This window comes from Myotis nattereri (assembly GCF_964212035.1).
Source record: "Myotis nattereri genome assembly, chromosome: 1".
Lineage (NCBI taxonomy): Eukaryota > Metazoa > Chordata > Mammalia > Chiroptera > Vespertilionidae > Myotis > Myotis nattereri.
In genome coordinates this window covers 28,843,896-28,863,437 of record NC_138075.1, presented here as the reverse complement: position 1 = coordinate 28,863,437, position 19,542 = coordinate 28,843,896, and the positions used below count along the sequence as shown (strand labels likewise).

The window sequence follows — 19,542 nt, the reverse complement described above, 5'->3', positions numbered from 1 at the left end:
CATGCTTTGAAAGATGTCCACTAGATGGCATTGTTTTCAAACTTTATGTAATTAATGCCTGGAGCAAAAGATGGGTTCTTTTCTGTTGTTTGCTCCAAACAAAACAGATCTTTGCTATGAAGATTGTCATGACAAATTGCTATGATTAATGTGAGGCGTATATATTTTTGCATTTATATTATTGATTTATATATTTTTTAAAATCTTTTCTAAAATTAAAAAAATCACTTAGAGAAACTTAAAGAAAATCACAGCATACTGGTATGTAAATAACCATTTGATACAATTGTTTAGTCTGATAACTATGGTTATTATTTTTATCTCTGCACAATTCCTAAGTTTTTCAGGTTTATTGACCATAAGTTAGTCTCTAAGCTCATTAAGCTTGACCTTAAAGGCACCACCGCCATCCCACTTACACCTTCTGGCTAAAACCCTGTATGATTTTATTTCCCTCCTGCCATCTCCAGTGGTTATTAAAGTCAGTAAGGCTCTTTTAGTTTATTTCCTACTAAACCAGATAAATTGTGCATTTTCAGGATGGAAAGAAAGAAAATGCTCCTATTGCTTAGTACTGGAGTTCCTGATATATTTAATGTCCAGAAGTAAATTTTATCATTAGCAAGAACTGTGGCTTATAAATTTCATGGTGGTAGTGATATTGCCCCTAACTCCACTCTCCACCAAAGTATCAGGGAAAGAAGAGAGCATAACTATGAATAAAGTTAGCTCATGTCCATGCCATGGCCACTTTCCTTCTGAGGGACGTTAATGGAATGAACGAGCAGTAAGGAGTTCCAGAGCCACTAGTTGAAATCCAGTCTAATGTTGGAGGCAGAGAATTACTGTCTGTCAGCTGTTCACTTGTTGCCAATGAGTTAGGTACTCTCAGTCTGGTTTCTAATCAACTGGGCATTCAAATTTTGAAAAACTTCTATGTTTCAGATGGATGTTGTCATTTCTATCCTGTTAAAATTAAGTGGGTTCCAAGTACCAGAGCTTTTTAGCTGATTTCTCTGACTAGCACTAAATTCAATAAATAATTGTCCTAATAAAAATATTTATGCATTTCCCAAACCCTCAAAACATTTTCTAATGCCATCTTATTTCTTTTTACTTTTATCATTTACCTTATTTAAAAAATATTTTCAAATTCCTATGCCTTTCTTAGGAACTTCTCTTGAATGGTCATTTGATCCATTTTGTTCTCACTCTTTACACATCTTTTAGTACTATTCCTTACTCCTAAAATAATTTTTCCTCTTCCTGTTCAACCTAATGTTTTTTTCTTTTAAAATTGTTCAAAGTATGCTTTAAAAATGTTATTGACTAGATTTCTTTAATGTTTCTTCCTGTTTTAGATTTTTCTCTTTCATTTCTGATTATAGCATATGTGAGGAACTTATTTTGTTTATCTATTTAAAGTTCTCAGCTTCTTCTTGGAACTCATTAACTGTCTAATAATGAAAAAATACTGTTCTTTTGTACTTTGTGTCTTTAAATGGAACATAAAATATAGGATCGTTTTGTGTTCCTAGGCCTTCCTCCCAGTCACCCTTGGATGATAGTTAAGTATGGGGCTAATAAAGTTTCATTTAAAATAGGAGACAGTTATACTCTAAGGTTTATATTTTTAATCAGAAATTTCTAGTGCTGCTCTTCATGTCTTGTACTATTAATGGAAGTAGTTGCATCTGTTTCAGTTGTCACTCTCCTATGCTTGGCCTACCCCATGGGGCATTAGAACTAGCTTTGAGGTCAGAATTCAGTGTTTAGAAAATCATTTTTTATTTTCAACATTTATTTGTGAAGAAAGCAATTTTCTGTTTAACAAGGACTTACTGGATAGCAATTTTTGTTTGTTTTTGTAATCCTCACCCGAGGATATATTTTCCCCCATTGATTTTGGAGAGCGTGGAAGGGCGGGAGGTGAGGGAGAGACAATGAGAGAGAGAGAAATATTGATGTGAGAGAGACACATCAATTGGTTGCCTCCAGCATGAGCCCCACTTGGACTCAGGGATCAAACCCGAATTGGAGGTACGTGCCCTTGACCGGAAATTGAATCTGCGACCCTCTGGTCCACAGGCCCATGCTCCAACCACTGAGCAAAATTGACTAGGGCACATTTATTTTGTATGTATTAAGTTTCAATGGACAAAAATATCTTTTAGGTCTCAGACATGGAGACCTATTGATATTTGATTATTTGAATGATAATATATTTGTTCAAATATATTTCATTCATGAAAATGCATTTTTCTTATTAAATATATATTATAGCTACTAGTCAAAATATCATTTGTAAAAAAAACATATTTATCCCCAGAAAGATAAACCTGAGAGGCATTAGATGCAAATTAAAAGCCCTTGCTTGTCTCATGCTCTATCTGCTAACCTCTCTTAGTGCTTATAAAGCAGGGCTTACATTCCAGACTTGTATATTAGGCCGTTTTACTTATACCTGCTCTATTGATGAGGCTTTCATTATAGTGTTCCTTGTGGCTTATGAGTTTCCTAAGTAAAATTCATTAGAGGTTCAGCAATGTGGCCTTAAATATCATTGACTATTTTCATTATTCTGTTTTCCCCCCATAGACTGATTGAGATAGCAGAATCTCGTTTTCCAAGATATTTTGATACTGAAGAAAAATTACTTTTGACAAGCAGTAAAGTTCATCTTTATCGGGAACTCAGCTGTGATGAGGTTCAACAAAGGTATGCTGGTTTAGATTTCAGTATTTTAGTAACACTTTGAAGATTTTTTTTTTTTTTTTTTAGTTTCTCAGTGGAAAAAATCACTACATATTAGGTTTATGAGCAATAAAATGATTTCCATATTCTTTATTCACTATGGCCTATTAATTGAAGTATTTCTTTAAAAATGAAAAAACACAATAAAATGTTTTATACTTAATTAATTAAGTGGTGTATTAATTATGTATTGTTTTATTAACAAATTACCCCAAAGTTTAGCAGCTTAAGGCTCACTTGGGATTGGAAAACCTTGAAGAATTCCAAGGTCACTCATGTAGATGCTGGAAGGCCTCCCTTCCTTCCTTGATGTTAGCTAGAGGTCTCTGTTCCTCAACCCATGGGCCTCTCCATAGGGCTGTTCATAACACAGCAACTCGCCTCCCCCAGAGTGAGTCATCTCGAGAGCGGATAGGTGAGAGAGAGCCCAAGGTGGAAGCTCTAGTCTTTTATAACTGCTCTCAGAAATGCCAGGCCATCATTTTATCATATGCTGTTGGTCACACAGACCAACCCTAGTACAAGGTGGGAGAGGCTCTGTAGGGCAGTGATGGCGAACCTATGGCACACGTGTCAGGTGACATGCAAACTCATTTTTTTTGGTTGATTTTTCTTTGTTAAATGGCATTTAAATATATAAAATAAATATCAAAAATATAAATCTTTGTTTTTCTATGGTTGCAAATATAAAAAAATTTCTATATGTGACACGGCACCAGAGTTAAGTTAGGGTTTTTCAAAATGCTGACACGCTGAGCTCAAAAGGTTTGCCATCACTGCTGTAGGGTATGAATTCTGGGCTATTTTGGAGACTGGCTACCACAAGTAGTTTCACCCTAAAATTGGAGATTTAGCACTATCAAAGGCTAAGGAATGAAACCATTTTGGTTTATTTCCAAAAGCATGCCATATGTATAGAAGAGATGTATATGAAAATAAGTTACGTTTATTGAATACTTGCAATCATCACTATAACTTAGGAAAAAACAATTTGTTTTTAAGTTGGCTAACCTTTGCAATGCCCTATTTTTAAAAATTATGTCTTAAACTTTTCTACTATTTTACAAATTCTACTTTTACAGGATTGAATCCTTAGAAGAAGAAATTATTTCAAAAGGAGTTAAACTTGTGATTATTGACTCCGTTGCTTCTGTGGTAAGAAAGGAGTTTGATACACAACTTCAGGACAACATGAGAGAAAGGAACAAGTTCTTGGCAAGAGAAGCAGCCTCCTTGAAATATCTGGCTGAGGAATTTTCAATCCCAGTAAGTTTTTCTTTCTCTCTCTTGTTTTCTTTACCATTCTTTTATTATTATTATTATTATTATTATTATTATTATTAAAGTTCACTGACATAATATTAAGGAATATGATTAGAAGGAAATGTAAAACAAAGGTACATAGTATAATAGCAGAGCAAATGTCACCATCTTATTAAATTTATTCTTCTATTGAGGTTATTTCATCCTTTTTACAGTTTGAGCCTGGAACAGGTTTATTTATTTATTGACATACAATATTATGCTAGTTTCAAGTGTACAACATAGTGATTAGACACTTACAAAAGTTACAAAGTGATCAGCCCATTACTGTTGGCATGACTTTCAGTGGTGGGAGTTGTGATGAGGAAATCTGAAGATGAGGATATGTTGCAAGGGTTTGCGGTAGTTGAGCTACAAGATGCAAGTGTTCGCTGAGTTACATTCCCGTTACCCGTGTGTGGGAGAGTCCTGCTTCTTCAGCCTCGCCAACATTTAGTATTGTCAGGCTTTTCAGTCTTAGCCATGCAATGTCTCAACAGAAGATAAGAAATTCCTTAAACTGAGATAACAGTTAGTTATGATTTTATCATTTTTAGATTTGTGTTTAGAAAATTAAAATCTTGGATCTTTTTAACATAAAGAATATGTACCAAGAGTGTTTATGACTTGTGAGATAGTGGGAAGAGAATGTATGTACCAAATTTTGACATTTGTTCTTATCACAAACAAAAATTCAGGGCTTGTATTTCTATGAAAGTCTAATGAACTTTTTCTGATTGTACAATAGGAATCCTAGACTCTAGATATATGTAAACAACCCATCAAAACTCTAGAGATATATTTTGCTATTGTGTAATGCTATTGTGTGATTTCCAGGAAATCGTGTAATTTTTGGTTTGCTGTCATAATTTTCATATTAATTACTGACAGCAAATACTATAGGAGGTAAGAAAAGTCCTTCAAGTTTTTTTCTTCAGTGCATTTTATTTGTTCACTCACATGTAAACTCAGATTATTTTTAAAGCTACCCTTTATTCATTCAGGTGGCTGAAACTCACACAGTAGACTAAACCTTTAATTCATTTTACAGTGATAATACTTCTAGAAAAATTATATCTTTATTTTTTGTAGCTCTTTATAATTTATAAAACTTTGCTTTTTTGTTGACTAGAGCAAAAAGGTAGAAATAATTTAAAAATTAATGAGTAGGTGATTGGCTAAATTAGTGGTGGTACATCCATATAAAAGAATATTGTACCAATATTAAAATGAAGGAGGTAGCCCAGAAATGCATTCACAGGTTTTATAGGAAAGGACTAGCTCAGCTGGCTTGGGGTGTTGAAACCAGCATATTCCGAAGAAAGGCCTGTCTTCAGGACTGGTCCTCTATTGGCCCCTGGGAGATGATCTCAGCCACTGGGATATTCTGCCCACTAAGTGTGTTTTTGTGTGCCTGAGGCCCTGGACCACATAGAACCAGCTGTATTAGATAGTTTATGCAAAACATGTGATTTATGGTGAGCACCTATGTTACTCTGGGGACTGGAATCTGAATAGCCCAGGTCAGTCATGCAGGCCCTGTGTGCCTTCTGAATGCCCCCCAATAAAAACCATGGGCACCAGGGCTCAGGCCAGCTTCCCTGGTTGACATCACTTCACTTTGTTGTCACATCATTGCTGGGAGAATTAAGTACGTCCACTGGGGGATGACACCTGGAAGGTTGTGCCTGGTTTTACCTGTACTTTGCTTATTCTTTTCTCCGCTATGTCAGTTTGTATCCTTCTGCTATAATAAGCCACACACATGAGTGTACAGCTTTTCTGAGTCCTGTGGGTCCTTCCATAGTGAATCACTGAGCCAGAGAATTGTCTTGGGGACTCCTGCCACACAGAAGCATCAGTAGACATGTGCAAGAATATTTATGGCAGCTCTATTTGTAATTGCTTGAAACAGGCAAAATTTTGTTACTAGTTTTGCCTCAGTCTTAATGTATTGGTTTTGATAGTTGTACTATGGCTATGTAAGCTGGGTAAAGGGCATATAGGAACTCTCTGTGCTCTTTTTGCAACTGTTTGTTGAGTCTCAAATTATTTTAAAATAAAAATTGAAAAAAATGGGAGAGTGAGTTTGGGTGCTTTTATATGCATAAGTTGGTTCTGGAAGCTCATAAAGAAACTCCATTGGTTCCATCTGGGGAAGGAAAATAGGGGCTAGAAGGAGAGTTACATTTGATGCATTGGATCGCATCCATTTAGTCATCCGGTTTATAGATGTTATAATACCTCTTTAAAACATTGCTCTTCATCTTTCAGCAAATCTAGCTCCATTTCTATATATAGTCTATCCTGGATTACTTCCTACTCCTTCAGTGCTGTTACCCTGGTTCCTGGTGGTACTGACTTTGGAATTGAATGTTGGTTTGAACCACAGCCTCTCTGTTTGCTAATTTTATTACCTTGAGTAAGTTATTTATCTTTGCTACAACTCCTAGTTTCCTATTAGAAAAATGGGGATAATAATATCTGACTCATGGGGTGTGAGGATTAAATGAGATAATGTCTGTAATGTTCTTTGCACAATGTTTGACACATTCAGTAAAAGGTAGCCATTAATGATTAATTTTAGTAGTTACCTCATTCCAGATGGTGTATTTTATCTCTCTTCTCCTAATATATTTTTTCACAAGGCCTCAAGCTCCTCAAAAAGGAAAATCCTGTCTCACTCACTATTATGTCCCTGTTAGCTGTTTTGTTGATGGGTATTGTTACTGTCTGGACCCTCCTCTACCTGGTTAACTCATTCTTTTGGATCTCAGACTCTCTCTTTTCCTTTTTAACACCACTCTCAGCAATTGTGTACAAAACTCTGTACTAGGCACTGTGAGATCATAAAGATGAATAAAACATAGTCTTTGCCCTTAAGGCTCTATAAATAATAAGTTTAGGAGACAAATAGCTTTCTGTGGCATAATGGAGAATGAAATAAGTATCTTGTCTACTGTTCTTTTTCTGTTTCCAACAGTTATAAGTAGCTTGGTATCCACTTCTCTGTCCTTTCTTGGGACTGTAGATTACACACAGAGAAATAAAGGCAGGTAGCATAGATCTTCATAGCTCTAGTTAAACTCTTTATTATGTCTAACCTTGCTGTCTATTCTTATTCAGAGAGTGCTTGTTTAGAGATACAGTGGTTAAACTGATCAAAAACAAGCATAATTCCAATGTTGTTGCTAAAAAAAAGAAATGAAAGTAAGTTGCTGCTCTTAGTCTTTCGATTTACTTTACATATAGTACACAGTGCCTAGATGTGTCTGTAAAATTTTCCAATTGAAGGTTGTTGCTGATGGCAAATTTCAGTTCTCAAGTGAGAAGAGGGATGCAGAGAAATGCAGTGATTTATCAAAGATTGTTCCAGAAGCAATTGCATAATTGAGTATTATCAATTGCTACTTCTCTCCTGGATTATTATTACAATGTCTTAATTGGCCTGGCTATCTCTTTTTCCCCCCATAGAGACATACTATTGACCTTAAACAGACAGATATGGTTTTTATTCTGGAACAACGAAGAATTGTGCTTCAAGATATGCTGTTTAATCGCAAACAGCAAACATTCTTTTTTTTTAAATTTTTTTTATTCCAAGTTACAAAAACAGTCTGACCTCAATTTAGCTGCTCTCATTCACCAAAAACTTTGCCTTTTCATGTACCACAATATCCTTGAAAGGTAGAGGGTCCAGGCTTTTCTTTCCATTCACAAGTTTGGAGCTCTTTTAGCAAATATTCTTTTATAGAGAAGAGGGGATTTCAGGGGGCTGCTATAAACAAGTAGTCCATTGGAGGAAACTGGGTCTTTGAAGTATAGTGGCTTTTCATTGGCTGAGTGGTTGCTGGTTGAAGAGATTGTCCTTCTTCCTGTTGGGGTAGTAGAGCAGAAAGACATCTTCCTGCCGTAACTGGTTTGGCTCAGTGGATAGAGTGTCGGCCTGCGGACTGAAGGGTCCCAGGTTCGATTCCGGTCAAGGGCACGTACCTTGGTTGCGGGCACATCCCCAGTAGGAGGTGTGCAGGAGGCAGCTGATCGATGCTTCTTTCTATCTCTCTCCCTTCCTCTCTGTAAAAGATCAATAAAATATATTAAAAAAAAAAAGAGACATCTTCCTGTTGAAATGGGAAGTGTGTCTCTTCCTGTTTGGGGTAGTTGATGACAAGTGGTAGAGTGTGCAGAGTAGAGCCCCACAGGCCCTCTGAACTCCAATTTAAATAAGGTTTCTTTTTATTAATCTTCACAATATTACTGCTACATAATAATTTTCCCAGAGTCTATCTCTCAACACATCCTCCTCTGCTCAGAAGCATTGCATGGCACCATATTTCTTACAAAATATATCTACTGGACTTTAATCACTATGAGGGCAGAGAACTTATCTGTTTGTTCACACTTGTATCCTTTGCATCTAGGAGAGTTCATGGCACATAATAGTTACTTCAGTTAAAATTCATTAAATGATTAAGACTGAATTCCTGATATGGTGTTCATGGTTTGCTTCCATCTTGCTCCAACCTACTCTTCCTATCATTTTTTTCCTCTTCTGTGCAGGCTGCTGGTCTGTCTGTTCCTTTTTATGTTTATTCTAGCTGTGGATGTCCTTTCCTTTCATATATCCCTTTCTAAATTTTACCCTTCTTTCATGTCTGACTGCTCAAGTTTTATCTCTTTCCTGAGATTTTGGGTCTGCTCTATTTTACCTTTCTTTGTAGTACACACATGTTTTAGCCCCCACCAATTCTGTCTTCTTTTGTAGTATATATGGTCTTGACTTTTTTAAAAAAATTAATTTTATTGGGGTGACACTGGCTAATAGGATCATATAGGTTTCAAGTACACATTTCTATGATACAAGATCTGTGTGTACTGTGTGCCCATCACCCAGAGTCAGACCATCTTCCCTCATATGTTAGGCCCCCTTTGCCCTCCAACCCTTTCCCGCTGGTAACCACCACACTGCTGTCTGTATCCACGAATTTCAGTTTTATATCCCACAATATGAGTGAAATCATCTGGTTCTTAGCCTTTTCTGAGAGACTTAGTTGGTCTTCTAAATTAGAACTTTAATCATTTATTGCCTTGCAGTGCCATTTTATTTTATTTTATTTTTTAAATTATATTTTTATTGATTTCAGAGAGGAGGGGAGAGGGAGTGAGAGATAGAAACATCAATGATAAGAGAGAATCATTGATCGGCTGCTTCCTGTACACCCCCTACTGGGACTTGAGCCTGTAATCCGGGCATGTGCCCTTAGCTAGAATCAAACCCGGACCCTTCAGTCCACAGGTAGACGCTCTATCCACTGAGCCAAACCAGCTAGGGCTGCAGTGTCAGTTTAAATTTTGATCTCCTTAGTTTATTAGAAAGCTCCCTCAAAACAGAACTGTCTTTTATGCCTCCTCCATAACTGCCTACATTGAATAGTGTCCATGTTGAATAGTGTCCTGTATTGAATAAATGTCTAGTACATATTTGCAGAATGATTGCATCACTTTTTCTAGTTATACAATGTCTGAAATGCATACTTAACTAAGTGCCTACTTCAATTCTAATACTTCTTAAAGGGAAAACATTCTAACATTCATTCTAAAAAGTGAAAAGATATTTAGAAGATAAACTTTGGTGTCTCTCTCCCTTCTCTTTCCTTCTTCTTTAATACACTGATCTTCCAAGTATATGTTTTTTATTTTACTTTTTTTCCTTTTAAATATATTTTTTATTGTTGATAGTATTACAGATATCTCCCATTCCCCTGCTTTACCCCCCTCTTCCCAGCCACAACCCCCCCCCCCCAGTCTTCACTACCCTATTGCCCATATTCATAGGCTATGCATATCTATAATAATAAAAGTGCAATATGCTAATTAGACTGGACGTCCTTTCGGATGTCCTTCTGGACGACCTGGACGAAGCCGGGCTGCGAGGGAAGCCCTGGCCCCGGTGCCAGAGGGAAGCCGGTGCCCGGGGTGGGGGGCTGGGGGGAGGGAGGAAGGCCTGCTCTTGCATAAATTTCGTGCATCGGGCCTCTACTAAGTATATAAGTTCTTTGTGTTTTTTATTTTATACTTTAGAAAGCTTGATCTTTAAAAAAGAATATTTTATTTTGTTTTGAGCTTAATTTTTGAGGAGCTTAATTCTTTGACATCCTAAATCTTGACTTCTTTTTGAAAGCTTCCAGTCTTATTATTTTTGTTTTTTTATCATTTTATTCAGTCAGTAAATTTATTTCTCAGATAAATTTATAATTTTAATAGAGTTTAAAGCCCTGGGCAATGTTTTAGTCTTAAAACAGAAATAACTTCACTGCAGTTAGAATATTTTCCTTTATTGAGTATAAGAATTGAAGTAGGTACTTCACTTTGTAAGAGTTGAAAATATTTTCCAAACATTTAAGAGCCTAGGGAAATAAAAAGAGTCTAGGAAAACCCATAACAGGAATGTTTTAAAGGTTTTATCTGCCTTCCAATACAACTAAGATAATTTATAATAGAGGATATTAAAAGTTAGCTATTTCGTCCTGTGTGGCTCAGTTGGTTGGGCGTTGTCACATGCACTAAAAAGTCACTGGTTCCATCCTGGTCAGAGCACATGCAGGGGTTGTGAACTTGATTCCCAGTAGAGGGCATGCAGGAGGCAACCCATCATTGTTTCTCACATCATTGTTTCTCTCTTTCCCTCTCTCCCTCTTCCTGTCTAAAATCAACAAAAAAATATTTAAAATAAAAGTTAGATATTTATCACTTGAACATTTTGTTCCCTCTCCATTTTTGCCTTCTGATTATCCTTGATATTGAAAAATATATAATCATCAATTTTATATTTTCCTATTTTTTTTTATTCTCTTACTGTTGATTCAGTCCCTACTGGGCAGTGTCTTGTTAAAACATTCAAATAAAATGATAGCTCTTTAATCCCAAGACTATTTTGATGGTTATAGGAGAGAAAAGTGTTGTGATTAGAAAGAGAGCAAGGACTCTTGTTCTTATCATTAATAGTTCGCAAAACTGGCCTCCTTGTAAAATTACCATTTTGATCATTAATGATTTTTTAAAAATTGAGAGAGGAAGGCAGAGAGAGACAAACATCCATGTGAGAGAGAAACATCAATCAGTTGTCTCCTGACCGGGCCCACAACCAGGCCATGTGCCCTGACTGGAATGGAGCCAGCAACCCTTCCTGCATGGGATAATGCTCAACCAACAGCCACACGGACCAGGACTAATGATTGTTTGTTTTTAAATTTTTTAAAAAATGTATTGATTTGATAGAGAGAGAGGGACGGACAGAGAAAGAGAAACATCGATTTGTTGTTCACTTATTTATGCATTCATTGGTTGCCTCTTGTATGTGCCCAGACTGAAGATCAAACCCAAAACGTTGGCATATGCTCTAACCATCCGGCCAGGGCTAATGATTGAGTTTTGAAGGCCCTTTTAAGATCAGGGACCTTAGTAGCTCAAAGTTCGTGTTGTTTTACTGACAAATGTAAGTAGTTGTTGAAATTGTTCTAGTTTATTTAAATAAGTTACAGTCTTAAAAGGCTGTTAATAAATAGCTGAATCTTATTGAATACTTACCTAAAAAAAATCCTTTTATTTCAGAGAGGAAGGGAGAAGGAGAGAAAGACAGAAACATTAGCGATGAGAGAATCATTGATAGGCTGCCTCCCACATGCCCCACACTGGGGATTGAGCCTGCAACCCAGGCGTGTGCCCTTGACCGGAATTGAACCTGGGACCCTTCAGTCTGCAGGCCGATGCTCTTTCCACCGAGCCAAACTGGCTAGGCCTGAATACTTACTTTTGTCCCAGGTATTGCAGTGGGTACATTTCAAACATTTTTAAATACTTTAAAAACTTTGTGAGGTAGGTAATATTATTCCTGTTTTATAGATGAAGAAATTGAGGCCTATTAGGGTTAAATAACTTTCCCAGAATCACATGGCTAGTAAGTGGAAGGGGTAGGATTTGAACTCAGAGCTGTTTGATTCCAGTGTACATGTTCATATTCACACTGGGACACTGCTTCCCAGTGCAGAAGTCAGTACTGTTCTGCTCCTTTGCTTGTTATTGACTAAAGTTACTCAGTACTCAGAAGTCTGTCTTCTAATCCCTTTTCAATGAAAAGTTTCACACCTTGCCTTATGCTTTTTTTTTTTTTTTGCTGTTGCTTCTGTGGTGGTATCAGTATTTCAAGTAAAAGAAATACTTGAATACTTGCAGCTTCGATTGCATTTTCACTTGCATAGAAATCCTATGTGTATGTTAAGATTATAATTAATGCCTTTTATCTGCCAGTCAACATGCTGAAGATTTTGTTGGGTGTCTGTCTTCTTATGCTGAAATTGGCAAACTTGTAGCTTAAGCCCTGTGATAAGTATGCTGTTTTAGGAAAATAATTATTAAATACTTGTACTTTGGACCTGTTCTGGGGAACATCTGAAGTATAGACAACCTCCTAGAATTCTGCTTTGAGGTTTAATTAGGACTCAGTCTATGCTGTGACTGGACAGGAGACTTTTAGTTTCTTGGCACAGCTAGATGTGTCCATAAAATTGGCTGTTTGTGAGTTTAATTAAAAGTCCCTAGGAACTTATAAGCTAAGCATCATGTTCAAAGGATCTTTGGCATATATATTTGAGGGAGGGACAGTTCTTACATGAACTGAAAAGTGATGCTTGCAGTTAGGTGGACCATAGTGCAGTATTTTAAAGAAATACTGGAAATGTTACAGTGTGAAAAGTTGTGCTTTTTTTAATGCGCCTTGGTTAAAGTTACTAAAATTGGTTTCATTTCTTAGCGTATATTATAGTGGATCTTTTTTGTTTTCTTTGTAATTTTTAGTTTACTGGGTTGTCCAATAACATGAGATGACCTTCCCTACAGCCTTAGACATGATAGTTCTATGCCAGGGGTGGGCAAACTTTTTGACTTGAGGGCCACAATGGGTTCTTAAACTGGACCGGAGGGCCGGAACAAAAGCATGGATGGAGTGTTTGTGTGAACTAATATAAATTCAAAGTAAACATCATTACATAAACGGGTACAGTCTTTTTTTTTTTAGTTTTATTCATTTCAAACGGGCCGGCCCGCGGGCTGTAGTTTGCCCACAGCTGTTCTATGCCCATCAATAGACCTCTCCCTTCACTTTTTCTTGCAATCTTTGGGAATCATATTTTTAAAAGTGGACATTATACAGAAGCAGCATGATCCACTAGAAAGTACCCAGAATTTTACGTCAGAAGGTGAGTTTCAGTACCGAGTGTATTTCAGTTGGCTATGTGATCATGGGCCAGTCACTTCTCCTTTCTCAGCCTCAGTATCCTTATCTGTAGAAAGCGGGTAAAAGGTCTGCCTCATTAAGACATTATTATTACTATTAGTAATAGTAGATGAATAATAGTAAATACATATTGCTAGGTTACTAACCTTTGTAGACATTTTTACAGTTTGCAAAGCACTTTTATATAATAATTTTATAGGAAAATAAATATGTCTAGATATACACATGTATATACAGGGTGTCCAAAAAAAACGTATACACACTTTAATAGCTGATAGCTCAATTTTGAAAATGAAATGTATTTTAATAAACACTGCCTTTATAATTATTCTAAGTGAGTATATACATTTTTTTGGGATACCTTATATATACAGTCGGCCCTCCATCTGTGGATTCAACCAACCTGGGTTTAAAAATATTTGGAAAAAACCAACAATGTTATGTTGTTGTTGGTATGTACTGTGTACTTAGGCCTACCATGGTTACATCTGTACTGAACATACACAGATTTTTTTTCTTGTCATTATTCCCTAAACAATACAGTATAACAACTATTTACATAGCATTTACATTGTAATAGGTGTGATAAGTAACCTTGAGATGATATAAAGTATACGGGAGGATGTGCATAGGTTAACTGCAAACATTATGCCATTTTATATAAAGGATTTGAACATCCTTAGATTTTGGTATCTGCAAGGGGTCCTGGACCAATCCCCCATAGATACTGAGGACGACTATACCTATACCTATACCTATACCGATACCTACTAGTATACCTATATCTATTTATCTATATCTATAATGTGATATATATGTATGAGAGCACTTCATAAATTCTGAAGTACTATGTGAATATTAGTTAATATTTTTATAATTAACTGAACCTGAATCAGTGGCTGATTTCAGCTTTAGTTATTTGAATGATGAATGAGGCTTTTTTTTTTTTTTCTTCTAAATTCAGATAATGAACTTTTATTTTGCTAAAATAAAAGTTTTGGAATGTTTTCTGTTAAGATTTATTTTTAAATTAAATTCAGTAACATCTATATTATTCTTATTGTTTAAAGAAATAGATATATTGACTCAGTATAAATCATGAGTGGTTAGGAGTACTTGGGGGCTAGTATCATTTTGGAGAGCTACAGTGAGGTTCCTGCTCCATTAAGAGTAAGTTTATCATTTAGTAATAAAACAACATGATTATTTCAGAATAAATATTTAGGAACTTTATGTTTACAAAGCGCCCTGCTGTTGTTAATTAGCCTTCACCAGTGTTTATCTCTTTATGTTGTGCAGGATTTCCAGACACTGTTGCAATGACTTATTCTAACTCTGGAGTTAGTTGATATTTGTCTGTGTACTATAAGGGATCTTCAGAGATTATTTGATTGTTCAATTGCACCAGCATTTTCCCAGAGAAATTATTCTGGAAAATTCCAGAAAAAATTATAAAACCTTTTCTCTTTATTTGTTTCAGAATCTCACAGTTGCTAGGACCTTGAAGTTCTAAAGTGAAACCTAAATAGTCCAGGCCCTAAATAGTCTTTGCCTTGAAGGCTCTATTATGTCCTATTAGTGGAGAAAGACATATATTTAGGAAAAGATCAACATGATACAAGGTAGTACATAAGAGTTAATTAAGTGGTTGTGGCAGGTACTGCTCATAGCCTCCCCAGTACTCATTTCCATCTGCCCCTCGCTAATAGAACCCTGATTGTGTGTTAGTGACAGTGTGCCCACCTTAATCAAAAGTTTGTGGCAATCATGCCCACCTATTTCCTAGGTTGTTCTGCAGTGGCAGGTGGGCCATGAGACACAGTGCTGGCCAATGATACCTGTTTTAGTTCTGTATCACTGTTTAATAAATCATTCTAAAATGTCGTGACTTAAAACAATTACCACTTATTATTTCTCATATATTATTTCTCATCTGGGCCTGGAATTCAGATAAAGCCAGGGGGAACAGATTGTTTCTACTCCATGATATCTGAGGCCTCAAAGACTTAAAGCCTGGGACCTGGAATTGTATGAAGGCTGGCAGTTAATGCTTGTGTCTACTGGAGTCCTGTTAGAACAGTCACCCATGGTTTCACATGGTCTTTTGGGTTTAAAGGGTTTCTTGAGATTCCCAGATGGAAGCTGCCTCAGAAGTCCCATGGCATTACTTCAGGGGAACTCTACACCCTCCCAGATTCAAAGGAAGAGAATGTGACTTCTCAGTTGGAGTATCTATCACATTGTAAAAGGAACATGTGGGATGGGATAAATATATTGATGTGATCATCTTTTAAAAATGCAGCTTGCCACACATTTACAGGAAGACTTATTAGTAGGGAGGGTAAAGCTAGTAAGAAAGCTTTTATTTCCCAGGTGAAAGGGAAGTGGTATTTCTGGCATGGCCCTTTGTTGTTTATTCTGTTGTTCTGGCTTGGAGGAGCAGCAACCACCTTGTGCCCATGATGTGACAGACCAATATGCTAAGGGTGTTGACATCATTGGATGTCAACCCTGGGCTCTTTGCTTGCAAACTTTCTCTTCTATGAGGCAAATAAATACCTGTTTGTTTAAATTACTATTGTAAGGTGTTTTTTGTTTTTTTTAAAATAACCAATCATAATGACCAAATCTCATGGTTTTCAACCTTGAGCATGCATAGGAATCACCTGGATGGCCTCCTAGGGCTGACTTAAAGGGAGAAAAGGAACGTGGGGTAGATAAGATTTGGACAGTTAGGATGAGGGAAGCAATTTAAATATCACAAATGGTCTGTGCCAATATATGCAGGCAGAAAAAATGTAAAGACTTTTTTTATAACTCTGAGGCTTTACTCTTTGACCAACATTTCCTCATTTTGCCTACCCCACCCCTGCTAACCACCATTCTACTCTTTCTATGAATTTTGACTTTTTTTTTTTTTAAAGATTCCACATATACTAGTAAGTGGATCATTGTCTTTTTCTGTTTGACTTATTTCACTCAACATAATGTCCTCCACGTTCACCCATTTTGTCCCAAATGACAGAATTTCCCCCTTTCTAAAGACTGAATAATACTCCTGTGTGTGTGTGTGTGTGTGTGTGTGTGTGTCACATCTTTATCCATTCATCATTTGATAGACACTTTGATTGTTTCTATAGCTTGGCTATTGTGAATAATAATACTCTTAAATTTTTACATTTCACTAGATTTGTGTAGTGGCATATTTGTGCAGTGACTTGAATTAGGTACCAATTAGAATTCAGGTTGAAAAGCATAGATCTACATCTGAAGATAGCCTTGTGTAGTAATTTATATTGTGCATTGCAGACCTGGAAATAGTGAGCCCAATCTGTGAAATGATCACATTCCTTTAGGATTACTAGTTTAAACAAAAAATGTCTCATCTGTTAGTGAATTATGACTGAGATGTTTGCCAAGTTTTTCCTAGCAGCAACTGTTGCGCAAGCTATGACTCCAGCCTTTGCTTTCTGTTGACTATCAAGGAGTGCTTCTTACAGAGTAATTGCATTTCCTGGGTCTCAGAGCACCGTGAGGTAGAGCAGCATTAAGGATAAGATCACATGGCCCACGTTTTTGGTCTTGCTTTCAGGGATCTCTGCTGCAGTTTATGTGACCCTGATTTTTGTTTAAACTAGGTAGTACATGTTTGGCATTTGTGACATATGTGGCTAAGTGTTTTTTAGACATTTCTCTCCACACGTTGTTGTTCTATATTATTAGAGGGAAGTGTTATTTTTAAAGCAGCCTTATCCTATTAATAAAAGCCTATGTGGTCATTATGCCCTCACACCCTGATGCCCTCACGCAGCAACGGGCGATCACCAGGAGCTGCGTGCGCAGGTGGGTGGGGCTGCATGCATGTGCAGGTAGGTGGGGGCTTGACTCTGTGTGCGCAGCGTGGAGTCGGGGCTGTGGCTCTGCACGGTGAGGCCTGGGGGTCCCCTGGCTCTGCGCAGTGCAGAGGTGGGACCCCGGCTCCAGCCTACCTCTTTGGGGCAATCCATTGAGGAGCCCTAGATGGGTGGGCGGGGCCTACCTCTTTGGTGTGATCGATTGCAGGGCTCCCATACTGTGAGAGGGCACAGGCCAGGCTGGGAGGACCCCCCCCCCCTCCCCAGTGCATGAATTTTGTGCACCAGGCCTCTAGTCTATAATAATAAAAGTGTAATATGCAAATTGACCAAATGGCCGAACAGTGGAATGACCGTCTGGACAACCTTCTGACAAAGCTGGGGCTGCAAAGGCCTACTCTTGCATGAATTTTGTGCATCAGGCCCCTAGTTGAGGTATAATTTACATAACATAAAGTTTACCCTGAGAGGAAGTTTTGCTTCCATGCAAAGAGTGATAGATTCCTGACCAAAGCCCACACTTTTTCATTCATTCACTTATTCATTTATTTATCCTACAGTATGAATTTATTTCTTACTTTACTGCTAGGCTACCATGTATCCGATTGTCATTATTATTCTTATTATGCTATAACTTTATAGATTTGAAATTATTAACTTCTCATTTTGGATTGACAAAAGTATTTTGAAATTATTTTTATAGTTATACTCAAATATGGATAAATGCTAATAGATGAAGGAGCTTAGAAAGCCATCATATAGAATGAGTTTTAAATACTATAAGCCATCTTATAGTAAAGATTTTAAATATGTGCCAATATAGTAGAATTTCTAAAATCAGGAAAAGTTGCTACAGTAGATTCTGAACAAAATGATAGCTTTGATGGGAGGAAAACATTTACTTATATTGGATATTGTTTACTGCCTGCTAAGCATCTTTTTCTTTTTCTTTCATCCTAATGACCCATGATATTTTTTTTCTATAACCAGTAAGAATCAGGAAACTTGAACTCACCCTCAGTTCAGAGATAGGCCTTTTTGGCCCAAGGGTTATCTATCTATTCTCCTTTGCCATTCAGTGGTTCAGACATGAGCACATGACCTAATTCTGGCAACTAGGATATAAGAAAAGTCTTTTAAGCTTTTGGGAATGTTCTTCCTTGCATGTAGAAGAGATCCATAGGAAGATACTTTGTATCTTCTGTAGGACATGATCAAGGAAGCATGTAGGCCTGGTTATTGTCAGCCATACTGTTTCCAAGAAGGTGGAGCCAAGGTTAGGATGAAGCTGACATTTAAAAAATTTAACTATTTCTTAAAACTTTTATTTACTGATTTTAGTGAGGGAGACGGGAAAGAGAGAGAGAGAGAGAGAGAGAGAGAGAGAGAGAGAGAGAGAGAGAGAAGTTTGTTGTTCCACTTATTTATGCATTCATTGGCTGATTCTTTTATGTGCCCTGACCTGGATCAAACTTGATCAGTTGTGAAGCTGACATTTTGGATGGTAGAGCAGAGAGATAGAAAAGCTAGGGGCCCTTGATGACATTTTTGAACAGTCTTTTCTCTAAGTTTTCAGATATGTTAATCTGTGTACTTCCTTGTGGTTTAAGTACTTGGTACTGAAACTGTGGTTCATTTACTGGCACATCAGCATCACTGTGAGCCCATTGGAAAGGATTTTTGTCTCAATCTGGGTCCTACAGAATCAGAATCTCCATTATAATAAGATTCCCAGATGATGTACATGCACAAAAAAACTGGAGAAGTGTTATTTTAAGCCACTTTGAATTGAGTTTTTATTTACTTAAAAATGAAAGCATTTTGATATGACATCCTAGAGTTTTTTCTCCGAGTTAAACTTCCTTCATCCCTGCCTTATAGAAATAATGGGGGGAGGCACCATTTCTGATTATAATGGAAACAGCATAGATTAGATCATGGTAGAGTTTTAAAAATTCTCATCATGCTTTGACTGATGTATGGTTTTTTATTTTTTGTTTTGTTTTGTGTTCTCTCTCTCTCTCTCTCTCTCTCTCTCTCTTTTTTTTTTTGGTTGTTTTCTATAGTTATTTTAAGATGAAACCTAAAGCTATAGTCCTTACTACTTGTGGTCACAAAGACCCTGATGTTATTTTTGGCAAGTCAGGAGATGTGAGCTTAGCAGTGCTGGCTGAAAGCCAGCTTTGAGAGTTGCATTTTATCTCCCTTAGGATTACTCCTTCTCCTTCTCTTCTCAGCTCCATTCTCTTTCAAGTAAGTCTGTACTGTATTTCTCTTCCAGAACCATTAATCTCTGGGGAGGGACTCTTGTAAACTGCTGACTTTTAGACCAGATGTGTG

At 36.9% G+C, this 19,542-nt stretch overlaps 1 protein-coding gene across 1 annotated transcript in view; it reads left to right on the top strand.

The window, feature by feature from the left end:
• The window catches only part of RAD51B (RAD51 paralog B), a 521,923-nt gene that overhangs the window by 23,628 nt on the left and 478,753 nt on the right, over nt 1-19,542 (top strand). The window contains exons 6-7 of the mRNA XM_081088043.1: nt 2,599-2,718; nt 3,837-4,020. Coding sequence (XP_080944169.1) covers nt 2,599-2,718; nt 3,837-4,020 — 304 coding nt within the window. The remainder of the gene's footprint in view (nt 1-2,598; nt 2,719-3,836; nt 4,021-19,542) is intronic.